Source organism: Sander lucioperca, chromosome 12 (assembly GCF_008315115.2).
Source record: "Sander lucioperca isolate FBNREF2018 chromosome 12, SLUC_FBN_1.2, whole genome shotgun sequence".
Classification (NCBI taxonomy): Eukaryota; Metazoa; Chordata; class Actinopteri; order Perciformes; family Percidae; genus Sander; species Sander lucioperca.
In genome coordinates, this window is record NC_050184.1 from 37,710,158 (window position 1) to 37,732,072 (window position 21,915).

Sequence of the window (21,915 nt, forward strand, 5' to 3'; positions counted from 1 at the left end):
CCTAGGCGCTGAAGCAGCACGCCCCCACCAATGCAACCCCTTGCATTTTTTTTAACACGTGGCTGTGTTTGGTCTGAACCATCCTGAATTAATCCTAGGGAAGGGGCAGCGTCGCTGCATTTGTATTTATGATTAATGTAAATTTGGGAAACTGAATTGCATGGTTATATATGTGTAGGACCTCACCCTGACACAGATAACATAATGGATCCTAAACCAGTGGAGGGCGAGGAACAGGCCAAGAAACGTCGGGGACGGAAGAAGAGCAAACTTGAGGACATGTTTCCAGCTTATCTACAGGTTTCAAGTCTCTCTATGCCCCATGCTTTAAACATTACTAAACTTATGGTATCCAGGGACATAGTGTTTATATCTAAAATGTTTGTAATTCGTTGCAGGAGGCTTTCTTTGGGAAGACGCTAATAGACTTGAGTAAGAAAGCTGTGATGATACCCCCAGGGCAGAGGCCAGGTGCATGTCTTATCCGACCTTCATTACCAGCTACATCAGGGGTCAAAACTACTGCCCCAGAGAGTAAGAACACTAACTTGACCCATGATTCATGAAAACTGTGCAAATTATTTGTGACACTGGGTGTGGAAAAGGTTAGTACCTTTTTGACCTTTGTACTTCTCTCACTAGCTGAGGATCGTGTGGTGAAAGATAATTTTCCTCTCAAGCAAGAGGGGGGTGAGGCCCCCCAGGCTCAGGGAGAAGGTGCAGGTATGTGTGTGTTTGGTGGTGTTGCTACTGGTTTCTTGTTATTGTCTTGAGGTAATTGCAGGTTAGTTTAAAATGATATATTTTTAGGGGTTTCTGCACCATCCTCATCGCTGAGGGACCAGGCGTTGACTGATCCTCATGACTCTGATGCAGAAAAAAGTGAAGGTAGTCCCCTGAGAGGATACTGTGGTCTATACAGTATGCAACATTAAATTAGGGAAACATTTAATACCTGATGTTAGCGTCATACCTTACATGCTGTTGTCCTTGCGTCACAGGTCTTCCGCAAGGGGTGGAGAGTCAAGACTCTGAGCAGTTCTTCAGAAAGGTTCTGGGAGTGTCAGACGGCTCCTCTTTGGGGGGCATGAAGCCCATCTTGGAGGGCAGTAAGGGAGAACTCAATCGTAGCGCTCTGCCGCAGAGAGCTCTCCTCTCAGGTGTGTACAAGGGCATGTCTGCAGATGATCACATCATTAAAACCTTTTTGGATTTCAAAACCGTATTTGTTGTATAATTGAGGACTTTGCAAGTAAGTTAAAGTAAAGTTTGGCTTGGGATTCAAACATAGCAAATCTCTTCCAGGGTCCCTGCCCTCAGCTGGAATGATGGATGCCTTTCCTGGCCTCTCTCAGTCACCGTTCTTTGATATGCGGTAGGACCAATACTGAATTGCCTAGTGCAATTTTATTTTACAACAATCTGTAGTATGTAGCTCTGCACCAACTCATGATGTAGATCTTAGTGTAAAAGCATACACATGATTTTTTTTTTTCCAATGTTGTTGACACATGTAAGCCTTTAGTTTAATATAAGACAATAACCTCTCATATGGTGTACAGGGACCGAGGAGGACTGTTCAGTCCAGAAGGGGGTGAGGAAAGCCCCTGGGCAACTCCTTCCACCCCAGCAACCCCCTCCTCCCCACCGACCCCCACTGAGGCAGAAGGCGATGGGCTGTCCTACAACCAGCGCAGTCTCCAGCGCTGGGAGAAAGATGAGGAGCTGGGAGAACTCTCAACCATTTCCCCTGTGCTTTATGCCAACACCAACTTTCCAACTCTCAAACAGGACTACCCAGGTAAGTGTGGGAGAAATGCCATACTAATATTGTACAAACTATTATTAGACCAAACAGACCTAATGCTTTTTTAAAGTAAGGTTTATATTTCTTAGATATTGAGCAGCTGTTGAATGTTTCTCCTGTCACAGACTGGGCTAGTCGCTGTAAGCAAATCATGAAGGTCTGGAGGAAGGTGTCCGCTGCTGACAAGGTTCCATACCTGGTAGGTAATATAAATTAAGGATTAATTTATATTAACTCAACAATTATTTCCTGCAGTTCTCTTGTAACACATATTTCTAAAATGTAGTCAATGACACCAGATTCCTACAATTCTGTGTTTGAATTCTCCCTAGTTGCGTATGGTTCCCTCACTTCTATGCAAAAAGCCACAAGTGAAAACTGACTAAACACAGAAATATAGGAAACTGTTAAACTGTAAATTTGAAATGCGTAGTGGGTACAGTGAAAACATAACCCTATGAAATGAGACACCACTTGGTTACGTCATCATACATCGTCGCTAGCTGGCTGCCATGGAGTCCATTCAAGGCTAGTCGGAGAAATGCGGGACTGTTTCAGCAATGTAACGTTAGCGTAGCAAACTAGCGTTTTTTTTTTTTTTTTTAAATGTTTCAATTAAGAACATGGTTGCAAATATATATGTACAGGACTGTGTAGAGCACAAAACAAGACTGTCAGGATTTTTGAATCAATTATTTAAGCTGAAAATACTTACATTTGTGAGACTCTGGGTACCCCTTGGTTTCAAGTAAGCTAGTGAACATACTTGGTTTTAAGGGGTATCTACCCCTTCCCCTTAGCGCTACCCCTCCATCAAAACAAGAATTGGGATAGCCCTTACACTCACGTGAACATGCAAAACTAAGGGGAAGGGGTAAGACAGAGAATTGGGATTCCTACATGCATGTATGATGTTTCTGCAATTAAACAAAAAAAATTGTTTATTCAGACCTCAAATTACATTTTAAATTCTTCCTAATATTCTTTTTCTTATCTAATTCATTTCTGCAGCAAAAGGCCAAAGATAACCGAGCAGCTCAGAGGATCAACAAGGCGCAGAAGGTGATTAAAGCAGCAGCATCCTTTTTGTAAAGTCAAGGTGTATGAAAGGTTGGGTACCTTTCATTGGAGTCATGGTGCGTGATTGTTCATGCTTCCTCTGTACTCTCCTCTTTTCTTCCCACAGCAGGCAGAAAGTCAGGTGTGCAGGCCAGTCAAGACAGAGGGAGTGCGTGTGAAGACAGAACGCCCCAGTTTACACCTCCAGATCCCTCCACCTTCAGGCTCTACGTCAATCTCTTCCCAGCCCAGCTCTGCAGAAAGCCCATTTCCCTTCCCTCCAGATTCAGGATCATCCTCTGTCTTTTTCTCAGATGGACCTGTTAAGACGCCGGGATCAGCTGAAATCCGGACAGATCCCTTGGCCATGCTTCCTCCTCAGTCTCCCCATTCTCACTCTCACCCAAACACACCCTTCTCCCATGCTGGGGCCAGCCCCTTACAGGCCTCTTCCTCAGGTTATTCCGCTTCCGGCCCACAGGGTCCTCCTCAGGGACGGCCAGCCAGTCTTGGCCCCTTTGACATGCAACCAGGAACTCCTGGAACCCCCAGACGGGCTCAGCAGGTTGACCCCTACTTCAGATCACAGCTGCAGCAGCAACAGGGTCATCAATCACAGCAAGGCTCTCAGGAGTCCCTAGGTCCTCCAGAAAGTCCTCATTCAAGAGGCGCAGGGCTTGGGGAGTCGCCCATCTTCTCGCCACCCCACAATACCCACTATGGAGACCCTTACAGAACCCAGCAAGGGATGGGACGGCCAGAGTATGGTTTATCCCCATCACCCTCTGCAGTAGCTTCCTCACCTGCAAGCACAGGGCAGTACAGGGCTGAAATGAGTGCACCTTCTCCACGCTCCTCTGCAGTTGGAAGACCTGATCTATCCACTGGCTCTCCTGCTGGGATGCTGGAGTCTGGAGATGGTTTATTCAAGGCACCTATGACACCACGAATGCACCAAGGGGAAGGTGGGGCACTTCATCCTGGAGCTTCCCCTAGCCACCACTCTGAAGGCTACAGGCAGTCTCCCTCCCACCCTTTCTCTGACCCCCACAGTCAGCCACCACTGACTCCCAGGCCGCAGTCAGGTGACAATTGTTCTCTTGGACCCCAGAGACACCCTGTAGCTCAACAGGAACTATGCCCTAGAGTGCCCTCCAGCCCACAGTCCCAGGGCAGCTCTCAGTCTCCCCACACTCCTGGTTGCCTCTCCAATGATGCTTACTCTGTCCATTCTCCTGCTACCCCTCGTTTCCAATCCCCAGACCCTTGTTCTCAGCCACCTTCAAGGCCACAATCTAGAGACCCTTTTGCTACTATCCACAAACCCCCTCGCCCCCCTTCTGTTGCCCCAGAGGGAACTGCAAGTTACAAAAGCTCACCTCATCCTAATCAGCCACCTCCATCCCATCCCACCAACAGTTCTATAGGGGATCCTCTCTCTGGTAAACCGTCAGCACCTCCTACCTTCAGCTGCAGCCCTAGCACGGGAGGCTTCCAAATAACCCAACAGCAGAATCAGATGTTACAGGGTCATCTTCAGCAACAACAGCCACAAACTCAGCAGACTATCGGGGCAGACAGCTTCAGCTCCAGGGTGCCAGCTCTTTCTGGATCTCAAGAACTTCCAGCTGTCCGCCCTCCAGACACACCTCTTCAGCCAGCTTTGCCAGGCACTCAAGAAATGCCTGATATTTCAGCAGTGCAGGACCCTGCATTAGTAGGCCTTAGCCCTTCTGAGCTAGAGAAGCACCGACAGGTATCAACGTATTAGCCAGTAAACAAGCAGTCATGCTATGCACCTCCTAGACGTTTTTTTAACAGTGCTTCTTATGTTGTTGTTTTTTTAGCGACTGAGACTGAGGGAATTCTTAATCAGACAACAAATGCAGAGAAATTCCATTAGACAAGAGAAGGAGGCTGCTGCTGCTGGCAGTGCATCCCCTGGCTGGTCTGGAGGAGAGATGGGAGCCTTTCAACAAGACAAGGCCCACAGAGCACCACCACCTTATCCACAGGTACAGGCCATAGACCTTACAAATGTAACGTCTTTACACAGTGTGATGTAGCAATTAGGAAGATGTCTTTGTATGGCATCTATCTATACATTGCAAGGATTTCAAACTTGACAGATGTCTTGCTACGGGCACGAGTAAGTGCAGTGCCAAGTTTGACGTTGTTTGGATTAGAAATGCAAAAGATATCGTTAAATATATATCCGTAAAAGAAGTGTTACTGCCTTTGACTCTTCCTGCTTCCAACGTTAGCTACATGATTGCTGGATATACCAAACTAACTTTTCTTCACTTTCCTGGAGCACGAACGGATAGCTGAAAGGAACATCGAGACGGTTGTGTGGAATAAGGTTGGCGAAAAAAAGGCCCTACGCTTTTCAGTGTCTATTTTTTTTCGCTAAGAGGAAACTCAACAAAAAGCCGTTTGCCAACACTAAATATCAAACAAAAGCCAGACACTATATAGTATTAAGTTGCTGTGAGATGTAGCCTACATTCACCACTTCTAACCAGAGGCAGAATATAAAGTAATCTCAGAGATTATTCCTTCACAGAGCTGAACTGGGCAGACACAGCGCTTTTCATCAGACTCACCCCGGGTTAATTAAGTATACTGCTAACTAATAATATTACCGTCGCCAAAATACCCACGCAAATCAAATCCCCTACTTCCCCGTTAACTGTCAAGCCACTAACCCTGTATGGAAATTAACACCTCTGCTGAAATGTTAAATTCGTTAACGATCATACGACACGAGACATATCTTTCTCTCGCTCTCTCGCTCTCTCTCTCTCTCTCTCTCTCTGTGCACACACAGTCTGGTTCTGGTGGTTGAGCTCTCATAACGGGCCAGCTGGGTAGCATACTGCCATGAGGCTAATGTCTGATTACTCCACATTGTGATATTTTGTGATTACATTCTGAATCTGCAACGTTCTCGGTCAGGTAAATCAGTAAGTTAGTAGTAGGGTATACAGGGGAGTAGCATATGAAGTGGTTTGGGGTCCTTCTGTAAGTAATGTTGGGGTACAATTTGGTTTTGATGAATTCTATAAGCAGCAATACCACAGGCCAAGCAATCGGCCCATTCCAAACAGGCACATTTTCAATGGGCACTGCACTAGTCTCTACAATCCCAGAAAATACCTGGTCTGTTGAAAAGTTCCTGAAAAAAAACTTTTGCAATGTGCATCTCAGATCACATTCTCTTTTAAAGATTATTTTTTGGCCATTTTCGGCCTTTATTTTTGACAGGACAGATGAAGACGTGAAAGGGGAGAGAGAGGGGGAACGACATGCAGCAAAGGGCCGCAGGTCGGAGTCGAATCCGGGCCCGCTGCGTCGAGGAGTAAACCTCCATATATGGGCACCCCCTCTACCAACTGAGCTATCCGGGCGCCCTCAGATCACTATGACCACTACTACTGTCATCAACATTGTGCCAAAATATATACAATAACGCCGCCGTCAGTGGGCTTATTTGCTAACGTTAGTTAACGTTACCTCTGATAAAGAAAAATCGAGCAAATAGACGGTAATTCCGTAACCCGAAAACAGGTGATTTGACGTCCTTATCATTTAACGTACAGTTTAGCAACGAAACACAATGCATAGTGAACATTACTACGTTTTTTAATTTGGCAGTATGCACCCCCACTAACCTGGAAAAAGTTTTAACATTAATACAGCGTGTCGGGGGGAATACAACGTCTCCTGCAGCGGGGAGTCAAAGGCAGAGCGGCCGCAGCTTTTGCTAACATTAGCTTCTTGTCTCATCTGGGGTCTGATAAACAGTGAATTCATCAAATTCAGTGTCCATAACGCTATATTCCAGTATACTGTAGCTGTCATATTTCACGGGACCCGCGAGAGTGCAGTTTTCATGCCGAGGTGTTCATTGCGATTTGTCACTCTGCCTGAGAAACTGCTATACTCGTGCTGTTGTTTATTTGGTTGCCATGACTTTGCGAGTGATGACGTCCTGTCACTGTTCCTGTTGCTCACCCTCAAAGGGGAGAGGAGAGTGGATGACCGTCCGCTTGACTTCAGCAGAGCAGACGACTCTGCAGAGTCGTGTAAATCACGACTTCATGACTTTTGGATATTGTAATATGAATAGTTGTCTTTTCCTGGTTTTAAAGGCTACATTACAGTAAAGTGATGTACTTTTCTAAACTTACCAGACTGTTCTAGCTGTTGTATGTTTTCCTTTACCAACTTAAGTCATTGTATCCACGTTACTGATGATTACTTATCAAAAATCTCATTGTGTTAATATTTTAAAGTGTGAAAGCACCATTTCTCAACCCGACAATTTCGCCACAATATCAATATCGAGGTATTTAGTTGAAAAATATTGTGATATTTGAATTTCTCCATATCGCCCAGCTCTAAGCTAAAGGAGCGGTGGCAACAATTTTGTTATGGTGGTGAGCCGCTGCTGAATGTACAGTGGCTTGCATAAGTTTACACACCCATGCTAAAGTTGACTGAAACGAGGAATAAAAAAAAAACATCTTTTGGAAATTGATCTTAATGCCTTAATTAAAAAAATAGGAAAAATCCAAACTTTAAGGACACCAATTTTCTTTGTGAATGAATAATGTATCGTAAATAAATAAATGTTCTTCCTTAAAATACAGGGGGCATAAGTATACACACCCCTATGTTAAATTTTCATAGAGGCAGGCAGATTTTTATTTTTAAAGGCCAGTTATTTCATGGATCCAGGATACTATGCATCCTGATAAAGTTCCCTTGGCCTTTGAAATTGAAATAGCCCCACATCATCACATACCCTTCACCATATCTCACGTGTGTATACTTATGGCCCTTGTATTTTAACATTTATTTATTTACGATACATTATTCATTCACAAAGAAAATTGGTGTCCTTAAAGGTTGGATTAAGATCAATTTCCAAATTGTTTTTTTTATTCCTCTTTTTTAGTCAATTTTAGCATGGGTGTGTAAACTTATGCAAGCCACTGTATATAGCGGAAACACTGGCGTGTGGATGAAGCAAATTGTAAAGAGCTTTGGATAAAAGCGCTGTATAAATGCAACAGTTTATTACAAATGAAAGGAATGTTACATTTGCCTCTTTTTGCGGTTATTACTTCCTTAGGATCGTGTTGCTGCAACTACTGCTGGACCCCAGGCTTCTGTTGCAGGGAAGATGCCCATGGCTGTTGGAGGTATGGAGGACAAGCTCATTCGCCCACCACCTGCAGGAACCCCTGCCATTATGGATCCTAGTGCACTAAGGTAACCACGTCATAGAAGTAGATTCACAATTGTCGAGAAATAATAAGACTTGGTTCCCCTTACCCAATGAGAAATGTTTCCCCACTGTTTGAATAATCAAACACAAGACATTTCAGCGTCTGGTCATTTTGACCGGTTACAATTATAGCACATTTGTAGCTGTATACATATCCGAATAAAAACACATTTTTCTTTTGTGTGTGTTTCTGTCCTTCAGGCCACCAGGGCCCACCAGACCTCAGGGCGTGTTTGCCCGTCCACCCTTCCCTCCTCAGTGGCAAGGCCAGGCTCCAGGTCCAAGGAGGTTCCCCCAGCCTGGCATGGAGGCCATGGGCTTAAGGCCCAATCTTAACCCTGCTGTCAACATCCAGGGTATGGAAGGCATGGGTAACCCTCATGCCATGATACCAGGAAATGGAGGAGAGACCATGCAGCCAATGGGTCAAGGACCCCCACCACAATTCATTGAATTGAGACACAACTCACAGAGGCTACCCCTACGACCTCAGTTTATGCCCCGTGGACCCCAGCCCAGACAACGTCTCTTTGTCCCACAGCAAGAGATGGCAGCACCTTATGTTCAACAACATCCCATAGCTCAAGCTGGAGGCATTCAAACAGAGGGGGGCAGCAACTCGCAGCTAGGGTTACAGCAGGGTGGACTTTCGGTTTTACTGCCTCAGCAGTCTACAGGCCCAGTAAGACAACAGTCCCATCTGCAGCCCCAGGCAGCTTCTTCCACTCCAAACATTCCTAGCAGTGAGCAGCATCAGCTTCGACAACCAAGCCTAGTCTCACAGTCCCAGCCTGCCACGGCAGAAAATAGTGAGGAACTGCCAGAGCCTGACCTTGAGGAGCTTGGGGATGCCCCAGGGGATGGAGGTGTGGAGGATGAGGACGATTTGGCTCTAGACTTGGACCCTGACAAAGGAGATGATGACTTAGGCAACCTGGACAACCTTGAAACCAATGATCCACATCTAGACGACTTGCTTAACAGTGATGAGTTTGACTTGCTGGCTTACACCGACCCTGAACTGGACCAAGGAGACCCTAAAGATGTCTTCTCAGACCAGCTGCGGTTGGTGGAAGCAGAAAGTGAAGCACCTTCATCTTCCTCTGGATCTGCGCTTGTTAAAGTGGAAGGAAAAGCTAAGCTGGAGCCAGGGCAGAAGTCTCTCACAACAGCCCCTGCCACTAAAAGGGGGTCTGCTACCCAACTGCTACCCTCTGCACAAACTGTTGACACCTCCAAGGTCAAAGTAGAGGACAGAGGGCTGACTCAGCTGCATCCAGGACAGACTGTGGTGAAAGATGAAATAGGAGAGGCTGTGTCAATGCTTCTTGGTGGGACCACACCATCAGCCAAGCCTGCACAACCAGAAAACCAGTCAGCTTCACTTAGTTCTGTTCGATTAGGGGGACTTCCCTACCCCCTGCCAGGTCAAGCTGATGAATTGCCTTTTCCTCCAGCTGCTCCACATGCAGATATTGGTGAGGATCCGCTGGGACTGCCTGATGTAGGGGGACAGCACTCCCCTGCTGTAGATTTAGCAAAGGTAGAGAGCTCTTTAGATGGTGAACTGCCCCTTCTAATACAGGATCTGCTGGAGCATGAGAAAAAGGAACTACAGAAGCAGCAGCAACAGCAACAGCTCAGTTCCCTCCACCAGGCAGGCATGGCACCTAATTTTCCTGGCCTCTCAGGCCAACAGCCGAATCCACAGGCACCTGGACAGATAATGCTGCCAAACCACCATCGTCCACCACCACAAGGAATGATGGCTCAGCCAGGGATGGTACACCGTGCTCCACACATGTTGCAACATCAGCAGCAGCAGCAAAGGCTTATGGGAACTGGAATGGCACCTCCACCTCACATGAACATGGCCCAGCAGCAAGCCATGGTTAGGATGGGGCAGCCAGGGATCCATACAGGTGTCAGTCATCCACCGCAGCCAGTGGTGAAACCACCTCTGGCCAACAACTTCTTCCCAGATAAAGGTAAGCGCTGTGGCTTGTCACTGTTGTCACAAGCCGGCTCACAGCCTGTGGCAAAGAATGAGGAGACAACAAGTATAGGCCAATCAAGATATTTATTGTAAATCAAAACAATTAACTTTAAACAAAGAAAAAGGAATGAAGTATGAGAATGTCATAATGTAAGGTGTATGTCAAGTGCATGAATGAGTAAATCTGTGTGTGTGTGTGTGTGTGTGTGTGTGTGTGTGTGTGTGAGAAAATGACTGTTCCTTTATAGTTTTACTTAGTTTTCACTCAAACAAAACAGGATCATACCTCTCTGCAATGCAGAGGAGGGGCCGTAACACTGTCATCAGTCTAAATAATGATGATATTATATATAATATGATATTCGTTTCATACTACATCAACATATTTTGTTCTTATATTGCAGATTTAGACAAATTTGCTACTGATGACATCATGGATCCCATTGCCAAGGCAAAGATGGTGGCACTTAAGGGTATCAAGAGAGTGTTGGCCCAGGATCCAATGGCTGTTCCCTCTGGCATTAACAGGTATTTTTTGTTGTGTAAAACCTTTATGCATTAGTTAGAATTTTTTTGTTTTTAAGTTTGGTCAGTATGTTATCATTTAACAGTTTTAAGTAATATGCATAGAAAACCCTAAATGGAAATGTCAAGAATTTGTTTAAAAAATTAGACACATTGTCATACTGCTGACACCGAGCAGAGCATGCATTTGTTTTTTTTCTCACACGAATGACCAAAAAACAATTTTCCCTGTTACTTGATGACCTTTGGCCAAATGTGGGTTGCTTGTAGCTGCAGATATGGGAGAGAAAAGAAGAAGTTTAGCTGTCTTCTTGTCTGTATTTATAAAGACAAACGTACCCATTCAACATACTTAATTCAGCGTGCCAATGTGCTGCAATAGCAGCGCGCATCGGCACAATGACTAGTATTCGTCATACTTATTATTATTATTATTATTATTATTATTATTCTTCATCTTCCTCCACATTTTTGACTCGCTACTAGTCATGCAGCGCTGGGAACACATCCGCAAAAAATACATCAAAACGTGCAGAATGATCAGGAATGTTGTGCTGTCTTTTCTAAGAGATTTGCCTAGTGGTTTTCATAATCCCAAAAAACTGCGTTAAATTTCCCATAGACTTTAATGGGAAATCGACTACAGAGGTCAAAACCACCCCTCTATTTGGGGCCATACCGATCCTCCATTCTTCTCCAAATATGACTTAGCCCTTTATTGGGCTAAATCGGCAACAAATTGCTCTTTCCCCCCCAATTTTCACTTTTCATACATCATTTTTTTTTTTTTGTGCCCGTCGCAGACATGTAACTATGGAATCTACCGGACTTAAACTTGTGGCTCTGTGCATACCAACTGCCCAATAGACCCTAATAGAAACTAGGACAAGAAATATCTGGAAGGAGACAGACGGTTCCCTTTTTTTGTAACCTGCTCTGTTACACACACACACACACACACACACACACACACACACACACACACACACACACACACACAACTCCTATCATGGAGCCATCTTTACTATAGGCCGTGTTGGAGTCCTTGCAGGACCTGTCAAACAGCAGATTTAAGGTAGCTCAGCACAGGTGTTACTAATGATATTAACTATATACCTGTGGTGACTATGGTCTTTACTCAACCATTGTATTTTCTCACACTTAAGCCATTGTTTGTTATTGGGATGTGCATCAAGTAGTAGGCACACTGTCAAGTCTTGGTGTGGGACTTGACACTCACAGGAATATGCAGTTGCAATTGGTAAAAACATCACCATTCAGGGACACAGTTTAAGGTTCTACATAGGCAAGTTGTTAGCCACCTGTCTTGTATAAATACGGCCAGATAAACTAACCATTATATTCATGCACTTCCAACAGTTCATCATGGGCTTTTAAACAAAATCCCCCCAATATTTTGCTAATGGTGGGCACATTATTAGAATAACACCTTTCAGTGTAATGCAGGAAACCTGATGTTCATGTTGAATTTTTTCAATTATAAATTAATCAATAAATATATAGGTTCAGTAGGGCACAGCTGAGGTACCATCTCTCCCCAATTTAGAGCCAGGAAAAACCCTGTACTGGTGTTCTTTAGTGTAATTTTTAGTCTCATTACACCCTCTTCAAAACATTAGCATAAAACTAGTCTGACTCACCAGATGTAGACTGTTGGTATAAGCCTGCCATTTGCTGCCTATTTTAGAAGGAATTCTCCTCCCCTTCCACTATTTTTCAACAGCTCTGTTGCTGCATCCATGTGATTGGTTTAAATATACCAATACCAGAATGAAAATGGGTGCAGCCAGACCTTTCTCCAGTGGAGATAGGTCTGGCTATGCAAGACTAGCATTAAACTAACACATGGAAACTAGGGCTGCACAATTACTTGCGATTTTATCAAAATCGTAATATAGACTAGTGCAATATCCAAATCGCAGGGGGCGCAATATATGGCAAAATGTTTCAAACAATTCTGAATTAAGTATTGTGGTGCTGGAGAGACGTCCCAGCCTACAAATCGTATCCTACAGACTAAAGAAAAAATCTTTGTTTGGTACAGATCCTCGCGATCACATCATAAGCATTTTAATTTTAATATTTTTTTTAATGAGAATGATACAAAAATGATCATTCCCTCCAATATCGTGAATCATATCGCAATCGCAATGTCAGTCAAAAAAAGAAATTGCAATTAGATATTTTCCTCATATTGTGCAGCCCTAATAGCCTGGTTGACACCAGACCCTTCTCAGTTGTAACTTAGAGTGGGTCTGGGAAAGGTTCATTGACAGTTCATTTACAAAGGGGTGTCACCAACGAACGCCGCTCAAATGCCTCTGGGCGCATTGGATAGTCCTTCAACCAATCAGACCAACGATCCGGTTGACGCTGCTCTTCGGTAGCCGTCATGTTGAATGTAAACAAAAAGCTGCTCGCTGCTCGTCGTCGCTGCGCTATCGTCGTCGCTGCGCTATCGTCGTCGCGTAAAGCCCGCCTCAGCGGTTGTGATCGGTGCCTCGATTTCGGGGACATTGGAAATGTGTTTGAATGGGCTCTTTGCCAGACTGACTTGCAGAGCAAATCTCAAATTTGCCGGAAGTTCGTCAGGGTTTACCCAGGCTACAGCCCTAATGGAAACGCACACTGATTTTCGTTTGCTGATATTTTGGATGTAAAATGTGTCCAACATTTGGATGGAAACCTTACTACTGCTGTTTTACCATAGTAACATGAAGGATACTTAAAACAAATATACAATACTGTGTATTATGGCTGACAACTATGCTCTCAGTCACCAGGAATTGGAGCTCCACTGCTACTGACTCAGTGGCAATGGTGATTCATTATGGTCAGTTCACTTTGAAGATTATTTGTACCAAACACCTACTACAGGATCTGCAGTGTTAACTGGGGCAGATGTTAAGAATTATTTAAAAAAGTGCATATTAGACATGTTTTTTTTCTCAGGACTGTTATCCACTGCTCCTCCAAAGGGAGTGATCTAGTATGCAGCAGTGTCATAGTTTAACTGACTAATGTTTATCTAATATCATCACAAGACACCCATCAGGTGGTGTCAGCATCATGGTAATTTGCAACTTTTTTGCTCAATGATTTGGAAACGACATGCCATTGTTCTAATACATTTTGTGTTTTGCTTTCTCTTCAGGCAACAAGTTTCTTTGCTTGCTCAGAGGCTGGCCTCGGCACCAGGCACAGATCCAGCTCAACTTACATCTGGACCTCCAAAGGTATGATGTCTTGCTTGTCAGAAGTGATTGATTTACTTTAATTTTAAGTCTTACATAGCTGATTTTTTTTTTTTTTATGTTTTCTTTTTGTGTTTAGGAGGGAGAAACGAGTGATCCTACCCAGTCGAGACCTAATCCTCCCCAGTTTGTGCAAGGAATCATCAGTATGTTCTACCTATCCATTTGTTAAAAATGTATTTAGTCATTAGGAAATGTTATATTGCTGTCCCTATACTCTTATGGTTACCTTAAATTATCCTCTTATGTTACAGATGATGCAGAACAGCACCAGTATGAAGAATGGCTTCTTCACACCCAGCAGTTACTCCAAATGCAGTTGAAATTTTTGGAGGAACAGATTGGAGTTCACCGCAAATCACGCAAGGCACTGTGTGCTAAGCAACGCACTGCTAAGAAAGCTGGCAGGGAGTTTGCTGAGGCAGATGCAGAGAAACTAAAGTTGGTTACAGAAGAACAGAGCAAAATTCAAAAACAGCTTGACCAGGTGTGTAGCTTTTAAAGTATCGGGACAATTGAATAAACCTTTTTATGAGAAGTTTACAAACGTGTCAGCAGTAACGGCAAATTCATATCTGTTCATAATTATTCTGCTCTAGGTACGCAAGCAGCAGAAGGAGCACACCAATCTCATTGCAGAGTATAGAAGCAAGCAGCAGCAGCATCAGCAAAGCTCAGGTATTCTTACCCCAGGTCATTCTGCACAGGGGCCCCCCCCTCACATGTTTTCCAAAATGCCTGGCCAGATGATGATGGGCCAACAGGGAACACCAGTAATGGGCCAGCACCCTGGTGTGATACCCCAAGGTGGAATGCCTGTCAGGATGCCCCAAGGGCAGCCCTTTATTGGTGGAGCCCAACCCCAGCTTCCTGCAGCTCTCGGAGCCAGTGGTGCCAGTGGTGTCAGGGCCCCAGGTCCTCCTGGGGCTCCAACAGGATTCTTCCCACAGGGGCCTGGAATGCAAGGTGCAGATCCCAGGCTTCTCCAAGAAAGACAACTCCAACATAGGATGCAGATGGCAAAGCTCCAGCAACAACAACAACAGCAGCAGCAGGTGATGATGGGCCAGCAACCGATGCCACACCCAAATAAACAGTCTGGCTTAATTGCTCAGCCACCGTCCGGTATGATGGGAAACCCACTGATGGCCCAACAACAAGCAAACACTCAACAGGGAATGCTAGGCAACCAGGCCAGTCCGCAGAGCATGGTGCAGGTTCCACAAGGAATGGTTGGAGTCCAGTCTGTGGCTCCACTGCCACAGAACCTTGTAGGAGGCCAGCCTATTAACCATGCTCAAGCCATGATGGCAGTTCAACCAGGGATTATGGGAAACCCGCCAGTTGCATCATCACAGCAACAGAGGCCTCAGCTGATGATGGGTCAGCAGGGAATGATTGGCTCTCCAGGTCATCCAGGCCTCAGGGGTCCCCATGCCCAATTGACTCCACAACAACAAAACATTCTGGCCCAACGCATGCTTGCATCTCAGCAACAGCAACAGCAGCAGCAGCAAAATGTTGCAAAGAATTTGGCCCACCTTCAGCAGCAGCAGATGGCACAGCAAAGACAACAAACGCAGTTGATGAGTCAAAACAGCCAAGAGCAGGGAGTGCTCTCCCAACCCTCTACCCCACAGATGGGCTCCTCACCTTCAGCGGGAAGTATCACGCCACAGGGAGCTACAGACAACCAAAACTCAGGCCCTAGAGAGGGTGGGATCCTCAGCCCTGATTCAAGAACGCCACCTCAACAGAGTGGACCCTCCACTCCCAATCAGATGTCCCAACTAGGCTCTGGAAATGATCAAACTGATTTGGGACGACAGCAATTACAACAGCAGCAGCATCAAAACCAGGTTTTTATGGCCCAGCAGCAACAATCAAATCCTCAGTCTGTACCTGAGCAACAAACGGGTTTGGTTGGAAACCAACAAACTGGTGTGCTTCAGCAACAACTTCCACTCAGTCTTCAGAGGCAAGGTTCCCTCAGTGTTGACAAGCCCATTTTGATGACTGTTAAAGAGGAAGGGAAACCAATTGATTTCTTAGCTCAGCAGCAACAACAGCAAACAGTTCAAAATGCCATGCAGCAGTCACAAGATTCCAACATCCAGCAGCAGATCATAGTCCAGAACCATCCTGGCCAGCCACAGTCTGTTGTGATGGGCCATAGTCCACAACAACAAGCCCTCATGGCCCAGCAGCAAAAACAACAGGCCATGATGGGCATGATGAGAGCCCAGCAGCAAGGGATGATGGCACAGAGGCCTGTGGTTCCACCTGGACAGATCCGCACCCCTATCAACATCCAGGCTATTATTGCCCAGAATCCTCAGCTCCGCAATCTTCCCCCAAACCAGCAGATACAGCACATTCAGGCCATGATTGCCCAGAGGCAGCTCCAACAGGGACAGATGCTGCGGATGTCAATGGGTCAAGGCCAGCAAAGTCAGTTGAGGCCTCACATGCCACCAGGACAGATGCCACAGGTTGTGCAGCAGATGCCATATGGAGCCATGGGGAAGCCAGGAGCAGTGGGCACTCAGCAACAATCAGGCATGTTGGGCCAACAACCTGGTGTTGCTCCTCAGATGCAGCAGGGGATGATAGTCCCTGGGCAACAACAGCCACAAGTAGGAGAGATGATGCAGCAACATATTATGAGAGGCCAGGTACCAGTGCCACCTACACCCATGGACCAGGGCCGTATGGTTAGGCCAACGTCTCCACGTCAGCCAATAGCCAACTCTCCTGGGCATGCATTTAATCAAGCTATGGGGATGCGTCCACCTACTCCCAACCAGAACCAACAAGCACTATTGGCAGCTGCGGCAGCCCGCATGCAGGGTTCTCCATCTCATGCATATTCTCCAAGGGGTCCCTTTGGCATGAGCCCGGCCCACCCGGCCTCACCTCATTCATCCAGTGTCTCCTCACCTTCTGTAGCTGACAGTAGGGCTGGAAGGGGGAGTCCATACAGTCATGTCAAGGCATCTCCACTCAGGTCACCTGGAGCCAAAAGTCCGCTTGATTGTCCAGGACTGAAAGTAGAAGCTCTGTCATCAGGCAATGACACATCTCATTCAGCCTCAGTTATCCCCAATGGGCCACAGAAAGGCATGAATGTTCAGCAGCAGTCGCAGCAGGTCACAGAGACCCATGGTTCTCACACACAACATGGCTCTAGAGTAGGGGAACTATGCAAGATAACTCTACAGAACATTAAACAGGAACCAAGAGAGGTTCAGTGTGATGGTGCACCAGAGGCTCATCCTGGGGCTATAAAGCGAGAAACAATGGGTGAGGCAATTTCTTCTGGGAACAACACTAGCTTTATTAATGCTGGAAACCTGGCTGGAGACCCTGGGACTCAAGGCCCTCGATCTGAGACTGGACAGCAACTACTACAGAAACTTCTGAGAACCAAGAACCTTCAGCTTGGTGCTCAGAGGCCTTCTGAAGGCATCCACAATGAGATAAATGGCCACATCAACAGCAAACTAGCAATGCTGGAACAAAAACTCCAAGGGACTCCACGAAATATGGAGGTATGTTTTTCTTTAGTGCTTTCATTCTTTTTGCCCTTATGTTGTTTGTGGGGAAAGAACCTCTCATTCCTTTTCTTGACCCTTCCAGGATTTACAGTCTATAACAAAAAGGGCTCCTGCACAAAAGCCAAAGCGCACTAATAAGGCAACTGGAGACCGAGGGCCTAACGCACGGAAGAAGAATAAGAAGGAAGAAGTAGGAAAAAGTGCTGAAGCCCTGATTAAGCAACTTAAACAGGTAAAAGGATTGCAAAAAAGAATTACCTAAATGGTTATTGCCATTGATGTTTTGAAGAGTGGTTCTTCATCATGTAGACTAATGGACATTTACCCTCCAGGGTCTCTCTCTGTTGCCCCTGATGGAGCCTTCAATCACTGCCAGTTTGGATCTGTTTGCCCCTTTTGGAAGCAGCCCAGCCAATGGCAAAGCCCAGCTCAAAGGATCTTTTGGGAATGCAGTGCTGGAGAATATCCCAGACTACTATTCTCAGTTACTCACAAAGGTATAACTAAGCTGCACCATGAACCAATAGTTAGGTGTTGCAGGCTGTGACAACATTTGGTTGTTGATTAATACTACTTCAACAACAAAGTCTTTCAAAAACAGTTGTTTTATGAGGATACTGTTTTGTGACTTTACAGAGTAACCTCAGCAACCCACCAACACCCCCATCTTCCCTGCCACCTACTCCTCCGCCTTCAGTACAGCACAAGCTGTTGAATGGAGTGACTACTGTGGAGGAGCTTTCTGAGGGTCAGAAAGACACAGAGCCAGCAGAAGAGCGAATGGGTAAACGATAAGGGATTTGGCATGACATTTTTTTCATGAATATTGAATTTGATCTGCAGTTGTACAGTAATTGGGTTCTAAATACTTTATAATTATCCATGCAGATTCTGTTAAAGAGGAGGTGAAGAGTGTAGACATTCTAGCAGCTCTCCCCACCCCACCACATAACCAGAATGAGGACATCAGGTACAATGCGAAGTTCTATGTCAACCAGGTACATGTATTTCTTATTGCTGAGTGGCTATAAATGTAGGAAATATCTTTCTAACAGGATGGAGAGTGATGACGAGGATGCCCCAGAAAGCATCATCCCGGCATCATCCCCTGAGAGTAACGTAGGAGATGAAACGCCACGTTTCCCTCACCTACGGGAGCCTAAAGAGGAGGAGACGGAGAGAGCAATATCCCCCATCATCCCCCTCATACCCCGTACTGCCATCCCAGGTATTATACAACATTCTGAATGTAATTCCCAAAAGCTACAGCAACATTTTTATTTATACACTTTTTGGTGAAATCCATCATAAATGTGTTGCATTATGTTTTATTGTTAAGTATAATTTAATTTTACATTAAAATACATTTATATTATTAAAATGCCAAAACAAAAATGTACACATTTTCTTTTTGTAGCATTCCCAGAAAACAAACCATTTGAGGCAGCAGATAGCAAGGTGGTTTCCACAGCTAACCATTGGGACCAGGCCAAGAACAACGAAGTGTCTGTTACCTTCACGTTGTCCTCTGCTGCAGCTAAGGTACTTAGCCATGATGTCAATTCACCCTGTTTAACAAACCTTTTTTTTCATGCACAGTTAACACAAAGTGACTTTTTTTTTTCCAGAAACTGAACCATGTCATGATGGCCATGGCCCAGCTGCTTAATATTAGGATGCCAGGTTCTTATGAGGTGACCTTCCCTCCCCAAAACCCTGACATGCCTGGAGTAGACGGGCCTGGGAAAGGACCTGACCAGTCAGGTATACATTTAGATTATTGTTCATTTGGATTGACCATTTGTCTCATTGAGTCAGGACATTCACAACAACAGGGTGTGAGTGTGGCTCATGACATTTTTCACACCAGGTCACGAGACGAATGTCCTTAACCATTTGCAACTAAGGTCACGTCCACACGTACCAAAACAATCTCTTTTTTTTTTTTTTTTTTTTTTTCCTGCCGTCGTCCAAACGGATCCATTTGTAAATGACTCAACACGCTACTTCGTATTCCAGGCCTATAGGTGGTGCTGTTTCTGCTACAGAAATTCACCAAAAACGGAGAAGAAGAGGCGGAGCATGAGCATAAAGCTTGCATGCTGTATACAAACAGACAAAAAGAAGAAACCAAACAGCCCTAGTAGCCCTAATAGGCTCAATATCTTCAGCAGGAACACAAGCATGTAGTCCGCCATTGTTGTTGTTATGAGACGTCGTCATGGGATAAGAGGTCGAAGGGTGTGGCGATGACATCATCGATACGCAAGTATGCGGCTTCGCTGTCCAAACGAAGACGCAAGGGCGGCGTTTTCAAATTTTTTCACCCTGGGACCAGGTTTTAAAAAAGTGCGTCTTCAGGCAATGCGTTTACAGGATTCGTTTGGACGATCGGCCAAAACGATGCAAAACGTGTGTGTACACCAAAAAGCATTTCCGTGTTTTTAGATTTTTTTTTTTTAGACTTTTGATCACAGTCCTTTTGCTGTAAGCTTGAGAATGCGAGTTGAGGAGAGTTGCTGTTCAAAGCGTTTTGTCACTGTAGTAGAGTGACTGACTACACTGCTAGGGACACGCTTATTGATTTACATTACTTTAAAATATGAATGAAGACTTTTGAATTCATCAATTAACGAATAAAGACTAATATTAAGGTGGTCATGTTTTCCAGGGGCTCTGTGTACAAAAGACAGTGCTTCACCCAGTCAGGATGAGTGGCTAAGGCAATTTGACGTGTCTCTACCAGGCTGTACATTAAAGAAACAAGTGGACATTCTGGCACTTATTAAACAGGTCAGTCAACACAGTCTTGAGAACTGTGAATTATTGATATTTTCTATCATAAGCTGCATATTTTATATTTCCTGAAAGCTATAAATCTCATATATGCATTGTTCTCTCAGGAATTCTCAGAAAAAGAAGACAAACCGGCCCAGCACTGTTACACAACCAAAGTAAATGACTTAGATGTACGCCACCTTCCTCCTATACCAGTGGAAGAATCTCCACCCCCATCACCATCCCCTCCACATCCTCCCCCACCTGTCCCAGTTCCAACTAGTGAAGCTGAACCTTCCAAAAAATCTGCTTCTCCATCCCCGCCTCCCTCCACTCCCACCATAGTCCAGATCCAGATCAAGACTGAGCCTGAACAGGATGATGGTCCTCCTATTGATGCTGTTCAACCAACTGATATCAAAGAGTCTGAAGTTGCTGCTCAACCAGCTGAAGTCACAGAGTCTGAAGTTGCTGCTCCAGACCCGGTCACTGATCCAGCGACTGCCTCTGTAGTTCCAGATCCCACTGCTCCTACTGAAGATCATCTGATTACTGCTATCAAGGAGGAGTACTTGGCCACTGATCCAGCTCAACCTCCTCAAGATTCTCACAACAACATGGAGTCTTCCCCTAAGGCTGTCAAGCAGCGCAGGCCTCTCTCCCCTAATGAGGAGGTGGTACATCCCAAAGTGAAAAAATGGAAGGGGATTCGCTGGAAGCGCCTTCAGATTGTCATCACAATACGTAAGGGTGGGTCTAAGAAAGAGAGCAGCCGTGAAGTGTCTGAGCTAATGGAACGCCTGCGCATTACTCTTCGACCAGACAGACTGCCTCGGGATAAACGTAAATGCTGCTTCTGCCATGAGGAAGGTGATGGAGCCACAGATGGGCCTGCCCGGTTGCTGAACATTGATGTGGACTTGTGGGTGCACCTCAACTGCGCCCTGTGGTCCACAGAGGTGTATGAGACGCAGGGGGGTGCCCTCATCAATGTGGAGGTAGCCCTGCGTCGGGGATTGCGGACTCTTTGTGCCTACTGCCAGAAAACAGGTGCTACAAACAGCTGCAACAGAATGCGCTGCCCGAATGTCTACCACTTCGCCTGTGCCATCCGGGCACGCTGCATGTTCTTTAAGGACAAGACCATGTTGTGCACCCAGCATAAGCTGAAGGGCCCCAGTGAAGACGAACTCAGCATGTTTGCTGTTTTACGGCGTGTCTACATTGAGCGTGATGAGGTGAAGCAGATTGCCAGCATCCTACAGCGAGGTGACCGTATCCACCTGTTCCGTGTTGGTGGTCTCATCTTTCATGCTGTTGGCCAGTTGCTGCCATCCCAGATGGCCAACTTCCACTCACCCACTGCCATCTTCCCTGTTGGCTATGAGGCCACACGCATCTACTGGAGCACGCGTGTGCCCAACAAGCGCTGTCGCTACCGCTGCCGCATTAACGAGGATGACGGTCGCCCCCTCTTCGAGGTGCGTGTTCTGGAGCATGGCATGGAGGATTTGCAGTACCGTGAAACTACTCCAGAGGGTGAGAACTCGTGCTCCCATATTATGTTACATAGTATCTCTGTACTTTTCCACTTAAAATAACTCTTGACCTTTGGCCGTTAA

The 21,915-nt window shown here is 45.6% G+C and overlaps 1 protein-coding gene across 5 annotated transcripts in view; it reads left to right on the forward strand.

Annotated features, from left to right (window-relative positions):
* Positions 1-21,915, forward strand: part of kmt2d (lysine (K)-specific methyltransferase 2D) — a 38,223-nt gene that overhangs the window by 11,496 nt on the left and 4,812 nt on the right. For 4 of the 5 annotated variants that reach the window (XM_036008259.1, XM_031283625.2, XM_036008256.1 and 1 more), the window contains exons 23-49: positions 179-300; positions 399-534; positions 643-723; positions 811-888; positions 1,002-1,160; positions 1,306-1,375; positions 1,563-1,801; positions 1,933-2,006; positions 2,819-2,869; positions 2,994-4,622; positions 4,714-4,881; positions 8,007-8,146; positions 8,364-10,150; positions 10,563-10,686; positions 13,859-13,940; positions 14,038-14,104; positions 14,213-14,445; positions 14,558-17,509; positions 17,598-17,747; positions 17,848-18,012; positions 18,152-18,299; positions 18,404-18,485; positions 18,571-18,743; positions 18,933-19,057; positions 19,144-19,279; positions 20,187-20,308; positions 20,419-21,832. In XM_036008259.1, the coding sequence (XP_035864152.1) occupies positions 179-300; positions 399-534; positions 643-723; positions 811-888; positions 1,002-1,160; positions 1,306-1,375; positions 1,563-1,801; positions 1,933-2,006; positions 2,819-2,869; positions 2,994-4,622; positions 4,714-4,881; positions 8,007-8,146; positions 8,364-10,150; positions 10,563-10,686; positions 13,859-13,940; positions 14,038-14,104; positions 14,213-14,445; positions 14,558-17,509; positions 17,598-17,747; positions 17,848-18,012; positions 18,152-18,299; positions 18,404-18,485; positions 18,571-18,743; positions 18,933-19,057; positions 19,144-19,279; positions 20,187-20,308; positions 20,419-21,832 (10,707 nt within the window). The remainder of the gene's footprint in view (positions 1-178; positions 301-398; positions 535-642; positions 724-810; positions 889-1,001; positions 1,161-1,305; positions 1,376-1,562; positions 1,802-1,932; positions 2,007-2,818; positions 2,870-2,993; positions 4,623-4,713; positions 4,882-8,006; positions 8,147-8,363; positions 10,151-10,562; positions 10,687-13,858; positions 13,941-14,037; positions 14,105-14,212; positions 14,446-14,557; positions 17,510-17,597; positions 17,748-17,847; positions 18,013-18,151; positions 18,300-18,403; positions 18,486-18,570; positions 18,744-18,932; positions 19,058-19,143; positions 19,280-20,186; positions 20,309-20,418; positions 21,833-21,915) is intronic. The other variant, XM_036008258.1, reaches the window with a different exon arrangement.